Source organism: Suricata suricatta, chromosome 12 (assembly GCF_006229205.1).
Source record: "Suricata suricatta isolate VVHF042 chromosome 12, meerkat_22Aug2017_6uvM2_HiC, whole genome shotgun sequence".
NCBI lineage: Eukaryota > Metazoa > Chordata > Mammalia > Carnivora > Herpestidae > Suricata > Suricata suricatta.
In genome coordinates, this window is record NC_043711.1 from 81,794,799 (window position 1) to 81,817,189 (window position 22,391).

Here is a 22,391-nt window from a genome sequence, read left to right on the forward strand (position 1 = left end):
GTGTTGAGCCTTCCTATGAATCAGGCTCTGTGCTGACATCTCTACGCGTTCCTTCACAATCTTCACAAATACTGAAAAGACCTAGATGGATTTATTATTTATTTATTATTCCCATTTTTTTCAGACATGAAAAGCTAGGCTCCGAAGAAAAAGGAACTTGCCCACAGTTACACAGCTACTGAGTGACAGTGGAATTTGAACCCAGGCCCTTCTGGCTGCAAAGGCATGGCACAGAAAACACGTACGGGAAGGGATGGCTCTACCGCCCCCTGCTGTCCTCCACACACCCCCAACGCCTCTCCTACTCAGTTCTGTCGGGATTCCTGTACTGGGAGCCTCTGCAGGCCCCTCCCAAGAGCTGAAGGCTCTATGGCTGATGTCATTCTGAGGGGAAGGACCCACCCACAATCCACAGAGTCCCCTCCCCTTTGCCCCCACTGAGGTCTGTTGGCCCTGGGCCTAGTGCACCATCAGGCCTCAGTGCTGAGCCCTATGAGTTCTGGCCAGTAGCCCCTCACCACCTGGTGCCAGGAGGACCCCTTTCTCCACAGCAGAGCTCCTCTGAGCACAAACCCTGGCCCCACCCACCCGGGCTTCAGAGCTCAGGTTATAAAAGCTGTGCCTTTCTGGGAGGCTGGAGACAGCGGCCAGGGCCCTTGTGGCTATCCTGTTATTGGAGAGGTAAGGACAAGGAGGGCACTTCTCAAATGTTTCTGGAGCAGTTACAACAATGCGCGGTGGTGCACAGATACTCAGTGGTTCAAATCCACGCTCTGCCACCTGTGTGACCTTGGGTGATTCGTTCTTCCTCTCTGAGCCTCTGTTTTGTCATCTGCAAAGTGGACTTGCTATCAGTGGTCCCAGACCATTGTGAGGACTCAGTGAGGCGATAAAGCTTTATGAAGTCCTTGGCGTGCTGCCTGCCCCATGGCAACAGCTCAGGTGGAAGTTGAGGCTGGTAGGGATGAGTCAAGGCGAGGGCTGGAGACACTGGAATACGGTGTAATGTGAGGGGCAGGAAGGGAGGAGGGACCCGACTGGGGTGAACTGATTGAGAAAAGTGCCCACGTAGAGGCTGACTAAACACTGGTGGGCTGAATGGCAGGGAGATATCACATCAGCCTAGAAGCAAAATATGAATAGTTAATGCCTGAGTACAAATTTTCTGGTCCAAAACCCACCTATGCAAGCGAATGAATACATTTTTTATTACCAGTGTAATCATTGTTTGGAGCTCCTATGCCACCAGGCAACAAAAACCTGAATGCTGCTAATTCAAGGCATTGCCAGGATTTTCTCAGGTACCTCAGAGCAGCTCAGGGCCCGCGGGGTCTCCTATCCTTGCTCAAGGACAGCGCCCACCCTCCACACATTGCAGGGTGTGGTTGGCTCCTCAGGCCCTGCTCAAGCTGGAGATGTTTGATCTCCAGTCCCTGCCGGGAAGTCCCAGAGCCCCCATCTCCTGGTGGCACACCCTTGCCACCCAGAGGGTCCCCTGCCTGCCAGGGAGGCCACCTGAGCAGGGCTGAAGTTCTGCTGATCAGAACCTGTTACAAACACACTGGCTGAAATGCCAAAATATTTCCCTACTAGCTGGTGAAGAGCTGTGGCTTCAAGCCCCTTCCCCGCTGCCCACCCCAGCCAGTAGAACACCTCCCTCAGGACCCTCATTCCCTATCCTGCCTAAGATCCAGAAATCTCCACAGTTCAAAGGGAACTCTACATCTTCTCACATCTCGCAATGTCGCCCGGCCACATGAACAGCTGTTGAGCACGCTGTTTGCCAAGTGCTTTGCACATAGTGTTGAATGTATTCCTTACAACAACTTATGTTTATCCCCATTCCACAGGTGAGAACACTGAGGCACAGACGGGGCCAGGAAGTTGCTCAGGGTCACACAGTCAGGAAGTGGCAGAGCCTGGATTTGAAGGCAGTCCACACGATGGGGAAGGGCACTCCGGGAAGGAGACAAAAGCACTAGTGTGAGGTGGTGAGGCGTGCAGGCTGTGTTCAACCACTAGCAGATCTGGAGCGAGGGGGAAAGGGAAGCTGGAGAGAGGTTCCAGGGGACACAGGGCTGGGACAGCCTAGACGTGGGGGTGGCCACTGGCGTTTCCAGCTCTCTGGCCACAGGTCCTGACCGGGAGGATGCTGCTTTTCTGGGGGTCACTGCTATGCTGGGGGTTGCTGCCCCAGGCTCAAGCGGAGGCTCGGCATCAGATCTTCCTGCGAATCAGCAAGGATCAGCTGAAAACAGGTAAAATTTAAGGGGTGGGCTTCAGGAGGCGAGATCTCAGGGAAGGGCAGGGGTGGGAGACAGCACCACCATCTAGCCTCCCCGTCGCCAGCAGCAGAATTTGCCTTCCTTCACCCAGACCCGACCTCATCCTTCCCCTGCTCTAACACTTGCTGTGGCTCCCTAGTGCCCCAGATGCTCCAAGCTCTTCATCTTGGCATTCAGGACCCTGCGTCCCCAGCCTCGTCCACTGTCACCTGTCCTGACCACCCCTATAGACTTCCCAGCCTCCTTCCCTTCCCGGGCTATTTCTTCTGTCTACAATTCTCTTTCCCTCCTTCCCAGAATGCTGAATTCTAACCCACCCTTTAAGGCAAAAGCTCTAACAGTCCCTCTGATGGAAATTCTCCCTAGTTTCCCCCAGGCAGAAGGCGTCTCTTTCCTCTGGGCTCCCACAGCCCTTTGGGGAAGCCTCATCTATGGCATTATCCTGATGTATGATGCTTATCCTGTCTGTGTGTCTGTTTGTCTCTCTCCCTCTTGACCATGAGCTCCTTACTGCCCATCTACCTCCTCCCCCATTCACTGCAGTCTAACCTCGCCCATCTTTTGGTCTCATAAGTTCACCAGACTCCTTAACACCTCAGGGCCTTTTTACAAGCTGTTCCTTCTGTCTATGTTGCTCTCCTCCTAGACCTTGCAATAATGATTCCTTCAGGTCTCAGCTCAAATGCCCCCTCCTCACGGAGGCTTTCCCTGACCACTCTTTCTAAAGTAGGCCTTCACCCGAGTCATGCTCCCACTCACCACCATTTTTTTTTTCTTTGTAGCACTTACTTTCAAAAATTGCCTAGTTTGCTTATCTGAGTGCTTGGCTGCTGTCTATCTCTCCCACTAGAATGTACAGGGGACAGAAGGCACACCACTCCGGTTCCCAGAATAGAATATGTTAGGGGTGCCTGGCTGGCTCAGTTGGTGGAGCATGTGACTCTTGATCTTCAGTTGTGAAATCGAGCCCCACATTGGGTGTAGTGGTTACTTAAAATTTTTTAAATCTTAAAAAATAAACGTGAGCATTTGCTGCTAAGTGACCATCTAAATTTTTTAAATGCGTATTTATTTATTTTCCCATAATATTTTATTGTCAAATTGTTTTCCATACAACACCCAGTGCTCTTCCCCTTAAGTGCCCTCCACCATCACCACCACCTCTTTTCCCCCCTCCCCCTTCCCCCTAAATGCTTATTTATTTTGAGAGAGAGAGAGTGCAAGTGGGGGAGGGGCAGAGAGCGAGAGGGAGACACAGAATCCGAAGCAGGCTCCTGGCTCTGAGCCGTCAGCACAGAGCCAGACACGGAGCTCGAACTCACGAGCTGTGTAATCGTGACCTGAGCCGAAGCCAGATGCTCAACCAACTGAGCCACCCATGTACCCCTTTTTTAATAAAAAAGTTTAATGCTTATTTATTTTGAGAGAGAGAGAGAGAGAGAGAGAGAGACCTACAGCGTGCACGTGGGGAAGGGCTAAATGACCATCTAAATCGCTGACTCAGCAGGTGCTAGTGGGCATTTGCTGAATGACTAAGCCAAGGGCAAGCCCACCTTGACGAGCCCCACCTTGTGTCCTCAGACATTTCAGACCTGTTCTCGGAGCACCACATCCTGGACCGCATGGCCGGGATTCCTGTGACAGGGGCCGCAGGCGAAGGCGTCACCATCCTGGACCACCTGCCCTTCATAAGGGAAGGCCTCTCCAAGAAGAGCAGTGGCCTCGATCTGTCACTGGTGGGGGACCTGCTCTCGGGGAGGAGGCTCCCACTGCTGGGGATGCTGCTCCAGGCGGGCGGGTGAGTCCGCAGAGGCCACCTCGGGCCTTTCTTCCCCCTTCAGCCTCCACCCTGAGCCATGATGTTCTCCCATGTCAAGAGGAGCACTGGGCGGGTGGGAAACCCAGACGTCCTCGGAGGTTCTTCATACCCTGGAAAGTGCCAGCAAGGGCACCTTTATTGTTCTAAACCTCTCCAAGCTACTTAAAATCGTCCAAAGCAGGGTCAGCCTGGCGGCCATCCAGACCTCCACATTCAGCCTACATCTGCGTATTGCAAACTTGCATGGTGTTTTTTTTTACTATCTTAACTTTAAAAAGGCAAAAATGTAATGAGTTGCCAATATTTAAAAATCAAGAGGGTTTTAATCAAAATCAAGGTTTTCCAATCGTATGGTCTGTTAGGACTGCCGTAACAAAGGACCACGAGCTGTGGCTTACACAACAGGAATTTGTTGTGTCACAGTCCTGGAGGCTGGAAGTCCAAGATCAAGGTGTGGACACAGCTGCTTCCTTCTCAGGACTCTGACGGTCTCTTTTCCACACCTCTCCCATGGTCTGCTGTGGTTCGCTGCCTATTCCAGGGGGCAGCAGATGAGTCACTAATTTGTATCTAATGTTTAAAAAGTATTCTGGACCCCTCTCAGCTCAGGGAGATGTTGGGACCTGACGTCCCTGAGGGGAGAAGACTCACATCCGCCCTTCTGCTCAGCAGGGCAGATGGTCCGTCAGTGGATGGTGGGGGGGGCCGCCTGCCATCTTGCTTTCTCTGAGTCTCGCCTACTTGCTTCCCTTTTGCAGAATGCTCACTGCACCTAGACCCACATAGACAGCCTCTCCACTGCATTCTCCCCATTTTGTAGAGGGTGATACTGAGGCCCAGAGAAGGAAGGGATGCACCCAGGTCTTCATGGCTTGGAGGCTGCAGCTACAGCCCCATTGTTCTCTGGCTGGGCTGGCGATCAGGGACAGGGCTGTCCCAAAGCTTCTCCCACTCCTCCTGGGGTCCGCCCCCATTCCAGCCAGCCCAGATACACACACTCTACAGAACCACAGTGGCCTTCAGGCCACACCAACACCCCCAAACCTCGCACAGGTTGATCATAGAAGATGCCATTGGGCCTGAGATCACCCTGCAAGTCCTGAGCGACAGCCTGCTGCAGGTCACGCTGCGAACCAAACTGTACCTCTCACTCCACCAGTAAGTACACCGGGCACTTCCTCCCCACCCCCTCAGTGCCAGGCAGGCCAACCCCTCCCTGCTCTGACTCAAGAGGCAGCCACCCAGGGATAGCAAAGCCTCCGGCCTATGTCACCATAAGCCTCGTAATAATCCTTCCCACTTGGGCTTGTTTCAAAGCCATTTTTACTGATGGGGAAACCGAGGCACAGAGTGGGAGCAGGACCTGCCCAGGATCACACAGTGAGTCAGAAGCAGAGACTGAAATAAAACCCTCGGACTCCCATGTCAGGGAACATGTGTCCTATCTGAGTAAAAGGCAGATGCATTAACAGGCTGATCTAAGGAGAGTCTGGTTCAAGCCCCAACCCCCCACCCCCACCCCCAGAGCACGGCATAACTGGGCTCCACTCCTCCTCACCATCTAAGCGACCTGAGCAAGGACATCTGTTCCCTGGGCCTCAGTCTCCTCATCTCCAAGATGGGTACGATCGAGTATGCTCCTACATGCGGCTGTTGTGAGAGTTCACTGCCGACCTGAGAGCTGGGATGGCTCTCTAAGGTGTGGGTGGCCATGCCAACCTGGGGCTGCACACAGCGGGCGACAGACGCAGTGCTATGGGTGGTATCTGCACAAGAAACAAATATTCCTCGTTTTTTTCCAGAGAGAGAGAGTGTGCAAGAGAGGGGGGGAGGGGTAGAGAAAGAGAGAGACAGAGACAGAGAGAGAATCTTAAGCAGGCTCCACACTCAGCACAGAGCCGGACATGGGACCCTGGGATCATGACCTGAGCCAAAATCTAGAATCAGATGCTCAGCCAACTTAGCCACCCAGGCACCCTGAAGCAAATATTCTTAGCCCTTTAGGAATATGTCCACTGTTGGTTTTCTTTTAAAATATAGCCTTCTTGGTCTACCTTCCCTTGTTAATAGAGAAGTGGGCACAGAGAAATATTTCTCTCCTATCCGATAAGCCTATCATGGCCCTTGTGGTGATGAGCAGTAAAAACACAGCCTAACCTTTGGCCTTATGGGGACTGGAGCACCTGGAGCTCTGTGACCCATGTCAAGGTCACCTTCAGCCCCAGGGGATTGCCCCACAGTGAGAATGCTGGTTGGTGTTTTCAGATCTTTCAGGTTTTCCAGAGTGTGAGATCGATTTGTTTAATGACATCTCCTAGTTTTTCATTTGAGCCCTGCAGGCGGCAGCAGGCCACTAGCCTGTGACTTCTGGCCTCCACCTCTGCTGTGGCTTGGCACCTGCCTAGACATGCTGCCCCTCCCTACAGGATACTGAGGCTCAAAGTCATCAAGAACATCCGCATTGGGATACGGCTGGAACAGACGGGGAACAAGACCAAGGTGGCCTTCGAGGAGTGCCACACCCCACCAGGATACCTCAGCATCAGGGTTCTGGAGCAGTGAGCACCTGCCCACATCCGGGCTCCCACTGGCCAAGGAGGGTGGGCCAGGACTTCCCTGGCCTGCTGCCCAGCCCTTCCCGACTCACTGCAGGGCCTGCTGTTCCCCAGCTAGTTCTCTGAGTGACCAAGGGCATCAGGGACAGGGTCACCTTTGAGGCTCTGAGCTGCACGCACCATCCATCAGCATTTCCTCTCTCCACACTGAAGGTCATGGCTGAGAGTGGGCATCCAGCCAGGTCAAATCTCAGCTTGGGGACCCTGAACAAGCTATACTCGGGGACCCTGAATCAAGGGGACCCTAATTTGGGGACCCTGAACAAGCTATAAGGCTTCTAGGGCCTGTTTCCTCACCAGTAAAATGGAATTACCCACAGAGTCCAGTCAGCATGGGGTGGGTGTGGGGAAAGATGAGCTGATCTATGTGCTGAGATACCCTTAGCACGAAACCACCTCCTCCAGGAAGTTTTCCATGATTCTCCCTCCTTGAAAATTCTAGAGTCCTTTATCAGAGAGGAAATAAAGAGACAGAGGCAGAGAGGGACAATCAGGAAAAACTAAAGATGAGGAAGTCATGGAGAGAGAAAGCAAGAAGGCAAGAAAGGGATAAAACAGGGGGGTAAAGAAAAGGTTGGGTTGGGGGAGGAGAAGAGAGACACCAAGTGGGGAAGTAAGCAGCCACTCAGGAGTTTCCATGTTACACCAGCCCGTCAACCCTGCCCTGGATTCCCACCTCTGGCCTCAGTCTCCCCTCCCATGGTGTCTCAGATCCCACCGCTCTCCCCCACCACTAGAATGACCCCCCTGCTGGTGAACGAAGCTCTGGAGTGGGTGACGAGTGTCCTGGATGAGGCACTGCCCTACCTCCTACAGAAGATAGTAAGTTTTCATCCTCCTCTGCCTCCTGAGAGAGGGGTGGGACCCCAAGAGAGAGCCCAAGGACCCCATCGTGCCTTCCCTGCAGGTGTGCCCCCTGGCCACGACCCTGCTCAACTCACTGCTGGAGGACCTGCTGCACCTGACTCTGCGTATGTAACTCCTGGCCAGAAAAGCTCAGCTTACCTCCCATCCCCTTAACTGTGTTCCAGGAACGTTCTTGCCTCTGAGAACATGACAGGAAACAGCACAAAGCCTGGCTGCAGGCAGCCTACCTTTCAGTGGGGGAGAAAAAGGGCACTGCGCCTTATGACCTTGGCAAGTCATTTTCCCCTAGAGCCTCAGTTTCCCAATCTGTAAAATGGACCTAATCCTGGACCCACAGAGTGGACTGACCTGGCACAAAGTTACTACCCAATAAATGTTCATTGTTACAAGATGCACAGACCTAGCCCACAAGGAACTTTAAGCTAGGCAGAGAAGAAGGAATTCCTGCTCCGCTGCCTCTCCACACCCATTCACCCTCCCCCCCCCTCCCCCAGGGCAAGCACAGTCCTACTTTCATTTTCTCATTGCAGCCCCGACCATCTCCGGTCCAGAAGACTTCCAGTATTACGTCACCACCACAGAGTTCACAGAGGAGGCCATCCTGATGAAAGTCCAGGCGAGCCAGCAGGGCAGACCCTCCGGGGACACTCACTGGTCTGGGGGAGGATGAGCAAGGAGAAAAGTGGGGTGGGGCTTCTCTGGATGGGAGGCATACAGAGAAGCAGCAGGTGAAAGGAGGTGGAGGCAAAAGAGGAGGAGAGGGACAGAGGGAGAAGGAAGGGGAGAGCTGCTGGGCCCCTGCTCTCGGGAGCGTGTGCTGAGCCCAGAGAGGCCCACTTGAACCCTGGAGAGCAAGAGAGGCTGCAGGGCTGCATGTGCTGTGAGCGGGGATCAGATTCCAACAGAAGGGTAAGTGGGGCAGTTCAGAGGTGCAGCACCCAGCTGGAAGGGACTCCACAGATGGGGAAACCGAGGCCCAGAGCAGGGGTGAGGCTGGCTGCCCAATTGCCATGCACTGCTCCTTCCTCGTCCCCATGGACCGGTCAAGGGCAGATCAGGTGAACAGGAAGGATTTGAATGGATAGGAAGAAGGTGCTGTTAACAAAGGCATAGGAAGGGAATGGGGTCAGAAGAGGGAGAGCAAAGAAAAGGGGCTCGTGCGTTCAAAACGTAGCTCTACCTCTTACCGTCTGTAGGACCTTGAGCAAGTCACTTCACCCCTCTGGGCTTCGGTTTCCTCACCTGTCAAATGGGGACAGTAGCAGTTCCCATCTCACGGCACTGTTGTAAGGTTGAAATGAGATTGTGCACCTACGTGTTCAGGACTGCCTAGCACGTAGCAAGCCCTTGATACTGGCTACAGCTGTAATCGGTTGTCGGTCCGAGAACCTGTTCCCACTGAATTTTTCCTTCCTCCTTCCTTTTTCTGAAGCTTGTGACGCCCTGCGGCCCAGGCTGGAGACCCCGAAGCCCTGACCACCTGACCCTCCAACCCCTTCCAAAATTAGCCGAAGACAGCATGGCAGACCTGGCTTTTGGGCTAGAAGTCTACAATGACATCCTGTCCTGCCTCTACCCCAGCAAGGAGATCCGTGTGGACTCCCAGGACTCCAAAGTGAGTGCTAAAGAAAGGGGAGTACATAACTTTATTGCTCTGTTTTTCACATGAAGAAACCAAGGCCCAGACGGCCGAAGTGCCTTTCTGGGGGAACCTAGGTAAGTCACTTCCTCTCTCTGGACCTCCCTGGAGAACTCCTATTCAGCCTTCAGAACCCAGCATAGAAGTCCCCTCCTCTAGGAAGACTTCCTTGAACACCCAGGTCCCTTTATTGTTTCTCTCTTCACAACACTTATCCATTCACTCATGCCACAAATCTCTATTGAAAGCTTACTATGTGCTAGGCCCTGTGCACTCAGGGTCCTGCCCTTGCAGAGCTCAAAGCCAGGTGGGAGAATAGAAACTGAACAAGAAAACAATCCAATAAATAAAATAATTTATCTTATTTATAACTAAAAGCACTAGTGACTAGTCAGCAAGTCACTAGTGGAAATGACAGGGCTACCCTGGATGCTGTGGTCAGTAAAGACATCTCTGAGAAGGTGGCCTGAATGGTGACAAGGAGGCATATACACAGAGATCTGCAATAAGAGCGAATTTCCAGGGTCAGTGAGGGGGTCGAATGAGGGAGCAAGCCAGATATAGCACTGCCAAAAGCCCATAGCAGCTCCTCAGCACACTCTGAATAAAACCCAGTCTCCTCTCTGCAGCCCCTGGCCCACTTCTCCAGCTCTGTCCCCTTACCTACTCCACTCCAGCCACACCGGCTGAGCTGGTGCCCACCTCAGGGCCTTTGCACATGCTGGTCTCACTGGAGACATTCTGGAACATTCTTCCTTCCACTGTTGGCCTCAGTGCTAATGTCAACTCCTCAGAGAGCCCCTCCTTGACCACCACATCTAAATATCCGAAATAGGCCTTCCCCTCCCCCACCTTCAAAACTGTTCTTTTCCCTTCAAAACTCTGGTCACACCGGGCATGTGTATGTGTAAAGTTATAGATGCAAAGTCATATGTTACAAATACACACACGTATGTAACTTGTGTTTACTTAACTCTGCGTGTGCGCTGCCTCCCCCATTTTGAGGACATGGACTACAGATGGTGAGCTATGTCTACAGCACGCGGTGCAGGCTCCATAAACCCTGGAACACAAAATCCTAAGATCTAGAAGAGATCGAATGTTATGGCTCCATCTTTTACATGGGGAAACCAAGGCCCAAAGAGGGAAAGTGACTTGCCCAAGATGACCCAGCAGTGGTATCAGGAGTGGAGCCAGGTGTCCCCATGCTGGGGAGATGGTTGTAAGTGAGCACTGAGTCAGTGGTAGGTGAGCACTGTAATCCCATGCCTGCAGAAATTCTTACATCAGTGGGCAAGGGTATATATGCAGGAGTGCTTTTTGTAGCTTCACTTGGGACAGGGTGAAAGATAAAGCCAACCTAGGTGTCCATCAATAACACATTGGTAAAAGGAGTCTGGTTATGGTCATACTTGGTGGAATACTACGCAGCTGTTAAAAATAATGCAGTTGGTAGAATGCAGACTGGGGCAGCCACGCTGGAAAACAGTATGGAGGTTCATCAAAAAATTAAAAACAGAACTACCCTACAATCCAGCAAGTGCACTACTAGGTATTTACCCAAGGGATACAGTATGCTGTTTTGAAGGGACACATGCACTCCAACGTTTATAGCAGTGCTATCGACAATAGCCGAAGTATGGGAAGAGCCTGAGTGTCCACTGACAGATGAATGGATAAAGAAGATGTGATACACACACACACACACACACACACACACACACACACATACATACAATGGAAGATTACTCGACAATCAAAAAGAATGAAATCTCGCCATTTGCAACCACGTGGATGGAACTGGAGGGTGCTGTGCTAAGCAAAACTAATCAGTCAGAAAAAGACAGATATCATAGGACTTCACTCCTATGTGGACTTTAAGATACAAAACAGATGAACATAGGGGAAGGGGAGCAAAAATAATATAAAAACAGGGAGGGGGACAAAACCTAAGAGATTCAAATACAGAGAACAAACCGAGGGTTGCTGGAGGGGTTGTCGGTAGGGGGAAGGGCTACGTGGGCAAGGGGCACTGAGGAAGACGCCTATTGGGAGGAGCACTGGGTGTTTTGTGTAGGGGATGAATCACTGGATTCTACTCCTGAAATCATTAGTGCACTATATGCGAACTAACTTGGATGTAGATTAAAAATAAAAATAAAGGAGTTCAGGGGAAAAACAGAATGAGGTTGGTTCTATAAGTACTGATATTCAGAGAAAAAAAATAAGACGCAGAATCATGTGGTGAGCGTGTTCTCTTCTATGCATGTTTACACGTGCGTAGAAAATAGGATATACTCCCAAATGCTGACAGTGGTCACCCCGGAAAATAAGATTTGGAGGAAAGGGGGAAGATGTGTTGGCGTAGGCTTGTACCTTTTAATTACACATTTCTGTACTGCTTTCTATCATGATTTGTGATTTTCAGGAACCAGTGGCGTACGGCTGGATGGACAGAAAGGTAATGAAGCAGGTATAGGAACATGATAACTGAAGAATCTAGGTGATGAGTATACAAATGTCCCTATGAAATTCTCTCAACTTTGCTGCATGTGCAGAAATTTTCACAGTAAAACTGGGAGGGAAGCTCACTGAAATAACAAGTTAACCTTTCCAGATAAATCATGGTGAGAAACCAGATGAAAGGCCCCTCCGATGCTGACATCGACTACATGCAGGTAGCGCACTCGGCTGGAAGCAATTACACCGCACGGAGCCCCCCCGACACCCCCGGAGGCCCCCCCACACCTCCGGAGCTGCTCGGAACAGAGCTACAGGACTCTAAAAGCCAACACGCATTTTGCCCTTTTTCCAGGCTGCCGACCTCTTTCAACTGTTGTCCCTGAAGGAGCCGGAGCCGGGGCCCCAGGTGGGTGTGTCGCCAGCTTCCCCTCCCGCACCAGGGCCAGGATCTCAGGAAAGAGTCTGGCGTAGGGCAGGATTGGGCCCCATAAGCATGTTCCATTTGGCCAGAATTTCCTACTGTGGACTCCAAAGACCACTGCTCCTATTCCACTGATGTTGAGAGGGTTGGTTCAAGTAAGGCACTTAGCTCACTACCCCGCCCAGAAGCCCATGGCCTGGAGGTTGGCATCATTACTCACTACTGAACGGGACCCTGACCCTGCTACGGCAGACCTACTGAGGCAGACAGATGTACACATGGGAGACAACTGCGAGCAGTGACTGTGGGCCAGGCCCCTCCCCCTGCATCAATATAATCCAGATGCTCCACACTTCATCCCATTGTCATAGGTGAGCAAACTGAGGCCAGCAAGATGAACCCAGTTGCTCACATTTATATTGCTCAGTCAGAGGCAGAAGCAGGATTTGAAGCCAGTCCTGGACTCCAAAATCCATGCTCAGCGTCCTCTCCCCAAAGGCTATTAGAATATGGCATCTGGCGAACAAACAATAATAGATAACAACAGCATTACTAGGTGCTGGGCTCTATTCTAAGCACTCCCCACGAATGAATTCATCTGATCCGCACAACAACCTTAGGGAGTAGGAATGTGTATCCTCATTTAACAAGTATGAAAACAGAGAGATTAAGAGACTTGACTCAGGCCACACAGCTTACAGGCAAAGGAGCAGAGGTTCTTGCTCCAAAATCTGTGTTCTTACCTGCTGTGCATACCCAGGAAAAGGAGGATGTGATCTCACATTAAGGGAGCTCAGGGAGGTTAAGCAAACTTCCCAAGGTCAAGGTCATGCAGCAAGTTGGGGCAGAGTTAGAGTGAAAATTCAGACAGCCAGGCTCCTAAGATGATCTTGTTCCAAGCCGGGAACTGAGAACTCCATCCTCTGTACCTGCCTGCACCTTTTCTGCTTTAACTTCATTCAGACTTCCAAGCAGTCCAGAGGAAGTGTGAGACTGACCATCAGCACCCTCGACCCTCCCGCCATCCACGTTGACGGCCACACAGCCACCGTCACCCAGCCAGGCTCGCTGGTGCTGCTGGGGCCCAGCAACACCTCCTCTGTCTCAGTTTCCTGGGTAAGCCTTGAACTTCTTTGCTCCTCAGGGGGCCTAGGTCCACTTCAGGGGCGGCCCTTCCAGGGCCAGCTGGCTGAGGCAGCTGCAAAACTCACCACCGTGTCACCTGCTAATATTCAATCAATCCATACCCAGAGAGCTCGCTGCACCTGCTGTCAAAACATTAAAATTAAAACCTGCTCCCCATGTGGCTTCTAGTGCTCCCAAAGGACCTCCTCAACAACTAAAGGGTTTTGCCTCCAACACCTTCTGCTCAGTGCCTTGCAAGCTGTTAAGTCTTCTGTCTTTCCTGAACATGCTGCATTGAAAGCCCTTGTCTGCAAAACCAGGAGAAAGATCAGAAAAATGGCTCACAAGGGGCTAAACTTACCTGTGTTGTCTACTCTATCTCTGGGGAAACACAGCTTCCCCCAAAGCTTCTATTTCTCTGTTCTGGGCCCCCTTGGTGTTCCTATTTCCCATTCTACAGACCTTAAAACTGGGAAGGCACTTCAGATAAGGGGGTGAGGGGAAGGGATCACCCACCCCATAGGCAAGCCCAACAGCATCCAGTACATACACAGGACCCTAGGAACTTAGTTGGCATGACTCTATGATCAAGAAATCAGTCACTTCTGACTGGTAGTGAGAAATTCTATTTCTGGGCTATAAGGTGACTGTGTGACTTACAAAAACCAATAGACAACCCCCTCAAAACCAAGGAGTCCTCTGGCTTCCAGCAACAGTGATTCTATGGCCTAATGACTCATTGCAAAAGGCTCTCCCTTCACTGGGCTGAGCCTCCCCCGTCGTACCCAGCCCCAGCCTCCCCTGGCCTCCAGGAGCCCCTGGCAACATGAGTGCCCTCTCCCACAGCACCACCCACACACATGGTCTGAACACACATGACCAGCAGCTGGGGCAGCAGGAAGAGGACCAGTGAGAGGAGCCAGCCCTCGACAGGCACTTACAGGAGTCGGGGGGAAGGGTATCCCTCTGGCTGGAACATAAATCCCTCTCCGCTAATTTCAACTCCCATAGAGTCTCCTTTCAAAGGCTGTGTTTTCCTCGAGAAATCAGAAATTGAAACTCCAGTTCTCTCCAAGCAGGTAATTTTTTTGGTTTTGCATGTTCAGAAGAAATAAGATGACTTACAGAGAAATTGGTGGGGGCTGGGAGGTGGTCAAGGGGTGTGTTTCCATCCTGATGTCAGCACACAGAGTAGTGGATAAAAGGGAAGAAGGAGAGGAGGGAGGGGGTGTTGTAACTGGAGCTCACTGAGCACTGCACCCCCAAGCAGCTGCCGTGATCTGAAAGGGTGATCTCTTTTCTCTGCTAGCACCGCAGTCATCCTGGGCCCTTACCCAGCCAGCCTTGCCAAGCAGGTGAGTCTCTCCTAAACTTTGACCTCTCCATGGTCCTGAAGGACCCATCAGCAGGCCCGGAAAAAGGCCCTGAATCACTGATGTAGGAAGTTGGAATCCTCACTCACTTTCTATCTCTGATCTCATCTTGCCCTGGAGTCCCCCATATACCCTGGGGTCGGGGGAGCCCCCAGAATTTAAACTTGTCCACTTGTCTACTACATTCTTTCATACACTTAACAAATACCAACTGAGCATGTACGATGTGCCCAAACTTGTCTTAGGTTCTTGGGATATGTCAGTGAACAAAACAAAGGACCCTGCCCTCATGGAGCCCACATTCTAGCAGAGTGAGGTCAGATAAGAAGCAATAAGCACAGTAAGGTAAATATATAGTATGGAAGCAGGTGATCATACTATGGAAAAGAAAACGTGGAAGAGGGGACATGGATCAGGAGTGCAGGTGAGGGTAATACTGAAAAGGAAGGTTGGCGAAGGCCTCATTGAGGAGGTAAGTGTTTGGAAAATGACTGGAGGCGGTGAGGGAGACAGCTGTGGGGCTGTGGGGAAGAGGGGACCCAAAGCCCCAAGGCAGGGCCGTGCCCCTGGTCCAGGGAACAGCGAGGGGGCCAGGGTAGCTGGACCAGAGGGATTGAGGGGAGGCTGTAGAGTGAGCAGGGCCTACTAGTGGGAGGCTGGCTCTTCCTGAGTGAGATAAAAGCTGATGGAACACGGAAGGAGCAGTCTGGAGGGTGCTGGGTGGGGGCAGGGAGGCCACCAAGAAGGCTGGGACGGGTGGTGGCAGGTGGCAGCCAGGGGAGTGGCCGGGTGCAGGACATAACCCTGACAGGATTTCCCGCTGGAACAGATGTGGAAAAGGAACAGGATGATGCTCAGAGTTTTAGGGCACGTCCTTCTCTGCAGGTTGAAAACAGCCTCCTCTGGGAGAATGTTCTATTTGTACCCCAGCAGGGCTGTGTGTCTCCTCTCTGGGTTGTCCACTCCCCTGGGCTTCCCAGCACAGTGTCCTAAGCCACCTGTGCCACCTGGATCCCCATGCAGCAGTGAGGGGTTTCGGCTGTGGTGCAATGCATCTGGACCGCCCCCACGCCCCAGCCTTGGGGCACTGGCTCCACCATCCTTTGCTTCCAGAGGACTGTGAACCTTGTGCACTTGCCCTCAGTGGGAGAAGGCTGCAGGATGGAAACAACAGAATGAAAGGGCTGAACATGTTCTGGGAAACACTTCAAAATTGTCAGCCCTGCTATATCAGGCCTTGCTCTGGCCTTATCCCAGCCTTCACAGGTCTTGAAGATCATCTTCCCAGGTCAGGGATCCCTTCTGTGACAGCATCAGAGGGCAGTTATCCAGACCAGGGCTGCTGTGTATGATTGCACAGGTCATGCAGTGTACAAGCCACCCACAGCATAGATGATTATGAATATGTTTGTGACAGTGTCCCAATCTGTGGGGAAAGAGTCTTAAAGAAAGGGAGTCCTTTTCCAATCTCTCCAAATGGGTGGGAGCAACTCTGATCCACCTCTCGCACTGCATGAACATCCCTGGGAGCAGGTTTGCTAGCTCGGTGAGACAATTTCTGCCCCATCACCAGACATCACAGGTCTCAGCATTGGAGAGCTCCTCCTCAGACTGACCTCAAATTGGTCCCTCTGAAGCTCTGGCCCAACCTAGTCCCTCTTCTCCTGAGCTACCCTGCAGAGATATGAAGACAGTCCCTGTCACCTAGGGGAGGGTAACTCTTTTTCAAGCCCCTCAACTTTCCCCAGGCTATCTGGTCATCTGGCCCCGATGCCCTTTAAAAATGGAGACCCCGGGACACTCCTGATCTCAGAATCTGCCAACCCAGCTGAAGTGACCTTCCTGTTCCTTTTTCATCTGTTGTAGGAAAAACGTATGGAGGTCCTTCTCTTGGAGTTTCTGAACAGGGTATTTTTGCCCCAACACAACGGTGAGCCCACTGTGTTTCTCCTCTTCCCCACATACAATGAATGCAGCATCACCTGTGTCTAGAACTCTGCACAGACAGCAGGCTTCTGCCTTGTTCCACGGAGTTGGCTAAGAACTGCCCAGGGGCAAGGCAGTTGGAGGCAGGGTAGAGACTGAAATTTGGAGTGTGGCAGATGGGGGTGGGGGTGGGAGAAAGGCCCGTGTGTGCTCCCCCTCCCCATTCTCTGACCAGGCAGCCAGTGCTGACAGGAACTCAGAGATGGGGTGAGTGGCCAGGAAGGGATTCTCAGGGTAGGTGGGAGTTGGCACCGTGGGAAGTGAGAACAGGAAGGGCCCTCGGCCATGGCAGAGCCCACAGCCCACAATTCCAATGCTTGCAGGGGCCAGGGAGATACCATTCCCACCGGAAGCAGCCCAGGTGGGACTGACGGCACACATCTGCCCTGCCTTAAGCCGGCGCTTAACACTCAGCTCGGTCAAATGTTCCCAGCAGAGTGGATACTTTTTATTTTTGAGAGAGGCTGGAAAGCTGAATTTTTTTAAGACATCACCCCTATGTTTAGCTTTGAGCAACAAATTCAGACTTTTCTAAAACAGCACTGTCTTAGTTTGGGCCCCCTCAGAAGCAGACCCTGAGAAAGCAGAGTGCAGGTAGATTTTGGGTAACCCCAGGAGGTGGGAGACATGTGGGAAATGAGTTCTACGGGGGTGTAGACCCTGGTCAGCCTCCTCCGCTCCATGGAGCTCACCACTTTCCCCCGCCCCTGATGGTCTGTGTAACAATCGCCCACCTACCCACATGATTATTTGGTCATTGCCTATGTCCCTAAATAGACGGTAAGCTGCCCACAGGCAGGGACCTCTGTCTTTATTTTTCACTGTGTCCGCTGCACCCTGTCCACTGCCTCCCACCCAGGAGACACTGCAGAAGTACATGCAGGGTAACCAGCTCAGACCTTACTCACCTTTGAGAAATAACCTGGCTTACCCTCCTTATCTTGCAGATGGGCTCAGTGACATTAAATGACTCTCCCAAGGTCATACAGCAAGTCTCTGGCAGAGCTGAGCCCAGAACTCTGGCATTTTGTCTCCCTTCCAGGGGCTTCTCTCTATGCTCCAACTTGAGGAGTAATATCAGAACTCCAGAGTGAGGCTAGAGAGTGAGGCCAGTGGAGCTCAAATGGCAGCCAGGTTGAAGGGTTTTGCAATATTCTGTGACCCCTGACAGACAGGAAAGTTCTGGGCATAAAGTGAGTAAATCTGTGCTCAAGAAGGGGGACAGATTGGAGGTGAGGAACAGTGGTAATGAAAGGCCCAGCAAGGCAGCCAGAAAGAGAGTCCAGGTGGGCAAGGATGCAACCTGACTGAGCCAGTGCCTACCCCTGGCAGGTCATTCAGTAAGTGTATCTTAGATCCAGGACCAAAGAGACCTATGGCGAGAGCATCAAGAGATGACCCAGGAGCTAAGTCTGGTTCAGGAAACCTATATAGTCTGTAAAGCCTGAACACCTAGGCCTGTGGGAGGCACAATGCCAGGGGGTGCCATTTACACTGGGGCCCTGTCCAAAGCTCCCCCACAAGGCAAAAAGGAGCAGGGCCGAAGCCACTGGGGATATAGAGGAGGACTGCCTGCAAGAAGCAGCCTCAGAAAAAGAGAATTGGCAGAGGAGACATTCACAAAAGGCTATGCTGCCGTCAAAGTCATCTGGTCCCACCACAGAGAGAGGATTGAAATGAGGAGGGGTCCAGAGGCTGGGAGCTGGGAGGCTGGTGAGAAGGTGTCTGGAGATCGGGGGGACAGATAGGACACCCGAGGCACCGGTCTATCTTCCTCCATCCTGCTCCCCACCCAACTGGGCTGAAAGACATCCTGGGCCAGCAAGGGGGTACGAGGGGGTATGAGGCCCTCTCCTGAGTCCAGAGTGATGATGGGGAGCTGGGGTGGGATAAGGGCTGGTCAGTGCAAAGGAGGGGGCAGGAGGGGCCCACGCCAGGCTCTCGAAGTCAGAAACTCAGAAACTCAATGGGCCAAATGGTTAATTCTTTGAAACTCAATTGGTAAAATTCTCCAAGTTTACCATTTACCAACTTACCAAAAACTTATTCTAAGGACTACCTTTCATATATTTGATAAATGACTATATTCATGAATATTTTCTTTGATATATTTAATGGATATTTTATCCTATAACCAAATCACCAGTGTTTTAAGGTTGATTTTTCAGTTTATACTGACTTGTTTCTAACCTTTTTCTGAGACATTTTCTGTTTCTGCCAAAACTTTAGCATTTTTTGGAGCACAAACATGGTTTCAGCGATGTTCCTCAATTAAACAAGAATGGAATTGATCAATAAATTCCTAAGATGCCTTCAACAACCCTCACATTCCTTAAAATGCTGCTAAGAAGCCTATCTTCATAAGAATGTGTTCATAGTTACTGAATATGTTCTAGAAGAAATTCTCTCAAGATAGGTTTTTAATGAATAGGTTGAGTAGCTGTTTAGGGACCTGGTTTTTTGGACTGGGGTGCCTGAGAGGGGATGGTGTCCCCTGAAGAAGGAGAGGAGAAAGGAGGTATGCCAAGTCCCCTCCCTGTTCTGGACAGTGGAGCCACCAGAGATCAGCAGGCCGGGCCCCACCTGCCCTTGCCCTGCACCCCCGGACACCTCCCTCTGCCAAGGCCCTGAGCCCCTCTACCCATACCTCTCACAGAGCTGATGAGAGAACAAGACCTCCCGCTGCCCAACATCAAGGGCATCTCCTTCGACCAGGCCCAAGTGGAGCCCTCCAAGGTAAATGCAGAGAAAAAGAATTCCCAGACACCTGGGGGAGGTCAGAGCTAGCAGGCTCTGGGCCACCTTTGGGTGCCTTGCCGCCATCCTGCAGAGGCAGGAGCTGAGGCTCAGGCAGAGGAGGCACTCAATGCGGCAAGCCCTTTATGCCCCTCATCTCACCACCTCACAGCCATCCTGGATGTGATGCCCCATATACAGACGGGGACACTGAGGCCCCAAGGGGTTCCATGAATCCTGCAGGAAGCCAGGCCCTAGGCTTCACAATCAGTTCCATGCAGTCGATGCTGATTTCTCCCATTTCACAAGAGAGGGGACTAAAGCTCAGAAAGGCAGAGAAACTTGCCTGGCAGGAGCCAGGGTTCCAACTGGGGTTTATCTGATTTCAAAGCCTTTCCCCTTAGCCAGAACCACCCGCTACCCTAGAGCTCAGGTGTCCTGACCCCCAGAAAAGGGCTGCTGCCTCTGGTACCTGCTCTTCGGGAACTGCCAGAGGGCAGGAACCTGGGCCGACATGAGGCTGACTAAATGCCAGGGAGGTAAGATGCAGCCAGAGACCAGAGGGCCGAGACAGCCAGCCGAGAAGCCGTGAAGGTGCTGCCAAGGAAGGTTGCCAGCTCTGAACCCGCCCCTGGGGTCACCCTGCCTCTTTGTCTCTCGTCCCTTCCCTCTGGGAGGTGAACCTGAGAAGAGGCAGATGGGGTTGGTGGGAAGGGGCAGAGCTTAGAGATGCCCTTCATTTCTTTGTTTCCCACCTTAGCAAGATTCCCACTCTTAAACAGCAGTGCAGGAGGGGGCTCTAGGGGCAAAGCAGAGAGAGAATCACATGGAACCTCTCCGGGCCATGTGGCATCAGGCAAGCCACTGCCCCTCCCTCGGCCTGCTGTCTCTGTCTGCAAAACGGAGGTAAAGATACGCGCTGGATGTCAGGGTTCCCTTCAGAAACACAAGGAGCTATCAGGATCGCTAATTTTACCCAGCCCTACCCTGACCTTAGACAGAGTGCAACCCACCATCCCAGACATAAAGTTTGAGCCTCAGAACCCTCAGCTCACGCCCAATTCTGGACCCAGCATGCCTAATTCCTGGTCCTGACATTCAGGAGACACTAGAAATCTGCTCTTAAGAGCCAGATGTTACTGTGCAGGAGGGTAGGAGGGGTCAGCAGCTGTCTGTCCCATAAAACCCCAGCTCCTGGCCTGTGCTATGGCCCTGTCCCATCCTCAGACCCCTTCCCCTGGATCCCACCCAAGCCAGGGTGGCCCTGGTAGGATGATCCTAGGTCAAGGCTGGAAGACCTACTTCAGGTAATACACGGGCTGGAGCAGCTCCGGAAAGAATGCCACAACTCTGGGCAAGGTGGGCCAGGACAGCAGGGGCCCCTCTATAGTTCTGAATGCCAAACATGCACAGCAGCACCTGGAGTGGGACAGTGTACAATCTGCACACCCTTACATGGCTGCCCTGACAGCACCCTTATTCAGTTGCTATCACTAATTCATTCCATTAACATATATCACTGGCTACTCTGTGCCTGGCCATGTGCCGAATGATGCTGGGGCAAAGATAGGAGTCCGACCTCGTCCCTGAGACCTTCGGGAGCCCCCCTGCTGGCGGAGATGCAGATGCAAGAGCAGATGGATTCCAGCAGCACGAGCTGGGCAAGTGGGTGGGAGCAAGTGGAAGGCTCTAGCTGGATGAGAGACCCACCTCAGGGCAACCCAGCAGGATGAACCCCAACGCATCAGAAACATTAGAGGCATCTTGATACACAGGTTTTTAGGAAGAGTTCCAAAGGGTGATCTGTTCCTTTCTTCACAAACATTCCCGAGACCCTCCGTCCCCTCTGCTCTCACCTCTTGTCCAGTCTGTTCCTGACTCTGCCTTCTTGCCAACCAGGAAAGTTGTATCCTTAAGATACATAGATCCCTCCCCCCCCCCCCACGGTAGCTTGAGCCACCTCAGGGAGAGCGGGGCAGGGAGGACAGGCAGGACACGTCTCCCTGCTTCTACCCACAGGGTTATTTGCTGCTGACTGTTCCAGAAGACGAGCCGGTTCTTACCGAGGGCCAGCCCCTCCCCTCCGCCACAAGTGCTCTGGACCCGTGAGAGTCCAAGAATGGCGACTGTCACAATGGAGAATCTCAGCTGCAATAAAGATGATTCTTGCTTGAGAAGGAGTCCGGTGTTGAGTTTGCTAAGGCGTTCTGGGAGATGGCAAGGCCATCCTGAAACGCTTAAAGGCAAGCTTTTCCTCCCTGATAGTTCCTGTGTCCCCTTGGCCCCTGGGAGAGATACTCTGAGTTCTGTATTCAGCATCTCAGGGAAGAGAGGCTCCTCAGAAAACAGAGAGAGGTCTGAGCTTCAAGAACCCAAGACGATGGGACATAGAACGAACATAGGGGATTTTCACATACAAGGTTCCCTGCTTGAGAGGGCAGAAGAGGAAGGAAGCAGAAGTTCTGATGTCTCTAAGAAAGGGGGGGGAGGAGTCCCAGAGATATTTGGGAGGCCCTGAGTGTGGAGGCAAGGGCTTCAGGGAAGCAGCCAGACCCCTCAGGGTAGAGTGAGGTCCAGGTGGGTGATTATGATACGGCCACACCACAGAGCTCCCCTGGCCCTGAAAGGTGTGACAGGCAGGAGCGTGGCTGACATGTGCTCAAGAGCAGAGCCATGAAGGGAGAGAGCGAGGAGCAGCCCTCCCCACCAACATCCAGTCCCATGTGGCCCAGGCAGGGCAGGACAGTGAGCAGAGAAAGCCTGGGTACCAGATAGCTTTACAGCCAGAAATGTGAAGAGCACCATGGTCGCTAAGGGTGGCAAAGTGGGCAGAAGCCCCTTCTCACATCTGGGCGCCTGCCAAAGCCCATGGCAAGCTAAGTCTGCCCCAGACAAACCTTGGGTTGTGATAAAATCCCCATCACGGGCAGGATGGGGGCTCATGACAGTCTCTGTCTTGGGAGAGAACAAGCGATCTGCAGCCCAGTAGCCCCAGCTGGCCTCTGGAAGCTGGACGGCTGGTGGGGAGGCGCTCCTGGAGGCCAGTTCTCCACCTGTGGCCC

General features: G+C 52.3%; 1 protein-coding gene across 2 annotated transcripts; it reads left to right on the plus strand.

Moving 5' to 3' along the window:
• The first annotated feature begins 968 nt into the window (after positions 1-968).
• LOC115274321 lies at positions 969-21,506 on the plus strand. 2 transcript variants are annotated; one of them, XM_029917790.1, is made up of 17 exons: positions 985-1,002; positions 1,217-1,301; positions 2,135-2,258; positions 3,867-4,083; positions 5,158-5,262; positions 6,531-6,662; positions 7,457-7,541; positions 7,627-7,690; positions 8,117-8,202; positions 9,019-9,201; positions 12,041-12,094; positions 13,073-13,225; positions 14,246-14,313; positions 14,544-14,589; positions 16,474-16,537; positions 19,250-19,329; positions 21,349-21,506. In XM_029917790.1, the coding sequence occupies exons 3-17, from the start codon at positions 2,150-2,152 to the stop codon at positions 21,436-21,438; spliced, it is 1,536 nt and encodes a 511-aa protein (XP_029773650.1). In that variant the 5' UTR covers positions 985-1,002; positions 1,217-1,301; positions 2,135-2,149; the 3' UTR covers positions 21,439-21,506. The 2 variants fall into 2 exon arrangements, with proteins under 2 accessions (XP_029773651.1, XP_029773650.1); XM_029917791.1 differs by lacking the exon at positions 19,250-19,329 and having other exon boundaries at positions 969-1,002.
• Positions 21,507-22,391: the final 885 nt, after the last annotated feature.

Coding starts and splice junctions, on each gene's coding strand:
- LOC115274321 (XM_029917790.1), top strand. CDS start 2,150: ATGCTGCTTTTCTGGGGGTCACTGCTATGCTGGGGGTTGCTGCCCCAG. Junction 2,259..3,866: donor CAAGGATCAGCTGAAAACAG/GTAAAATTTAAG, acceptor TTGTGTCCTCAG/ACATTTCAGACCTGTTCTCG. Junction 14,590..16,473: donor CAGCCAGCCTTGCCAAGCAG/GTGAGTCTCTCC, acceptor CATCTGTTGTAG/GAAAAACGTATGGAGGTCCT.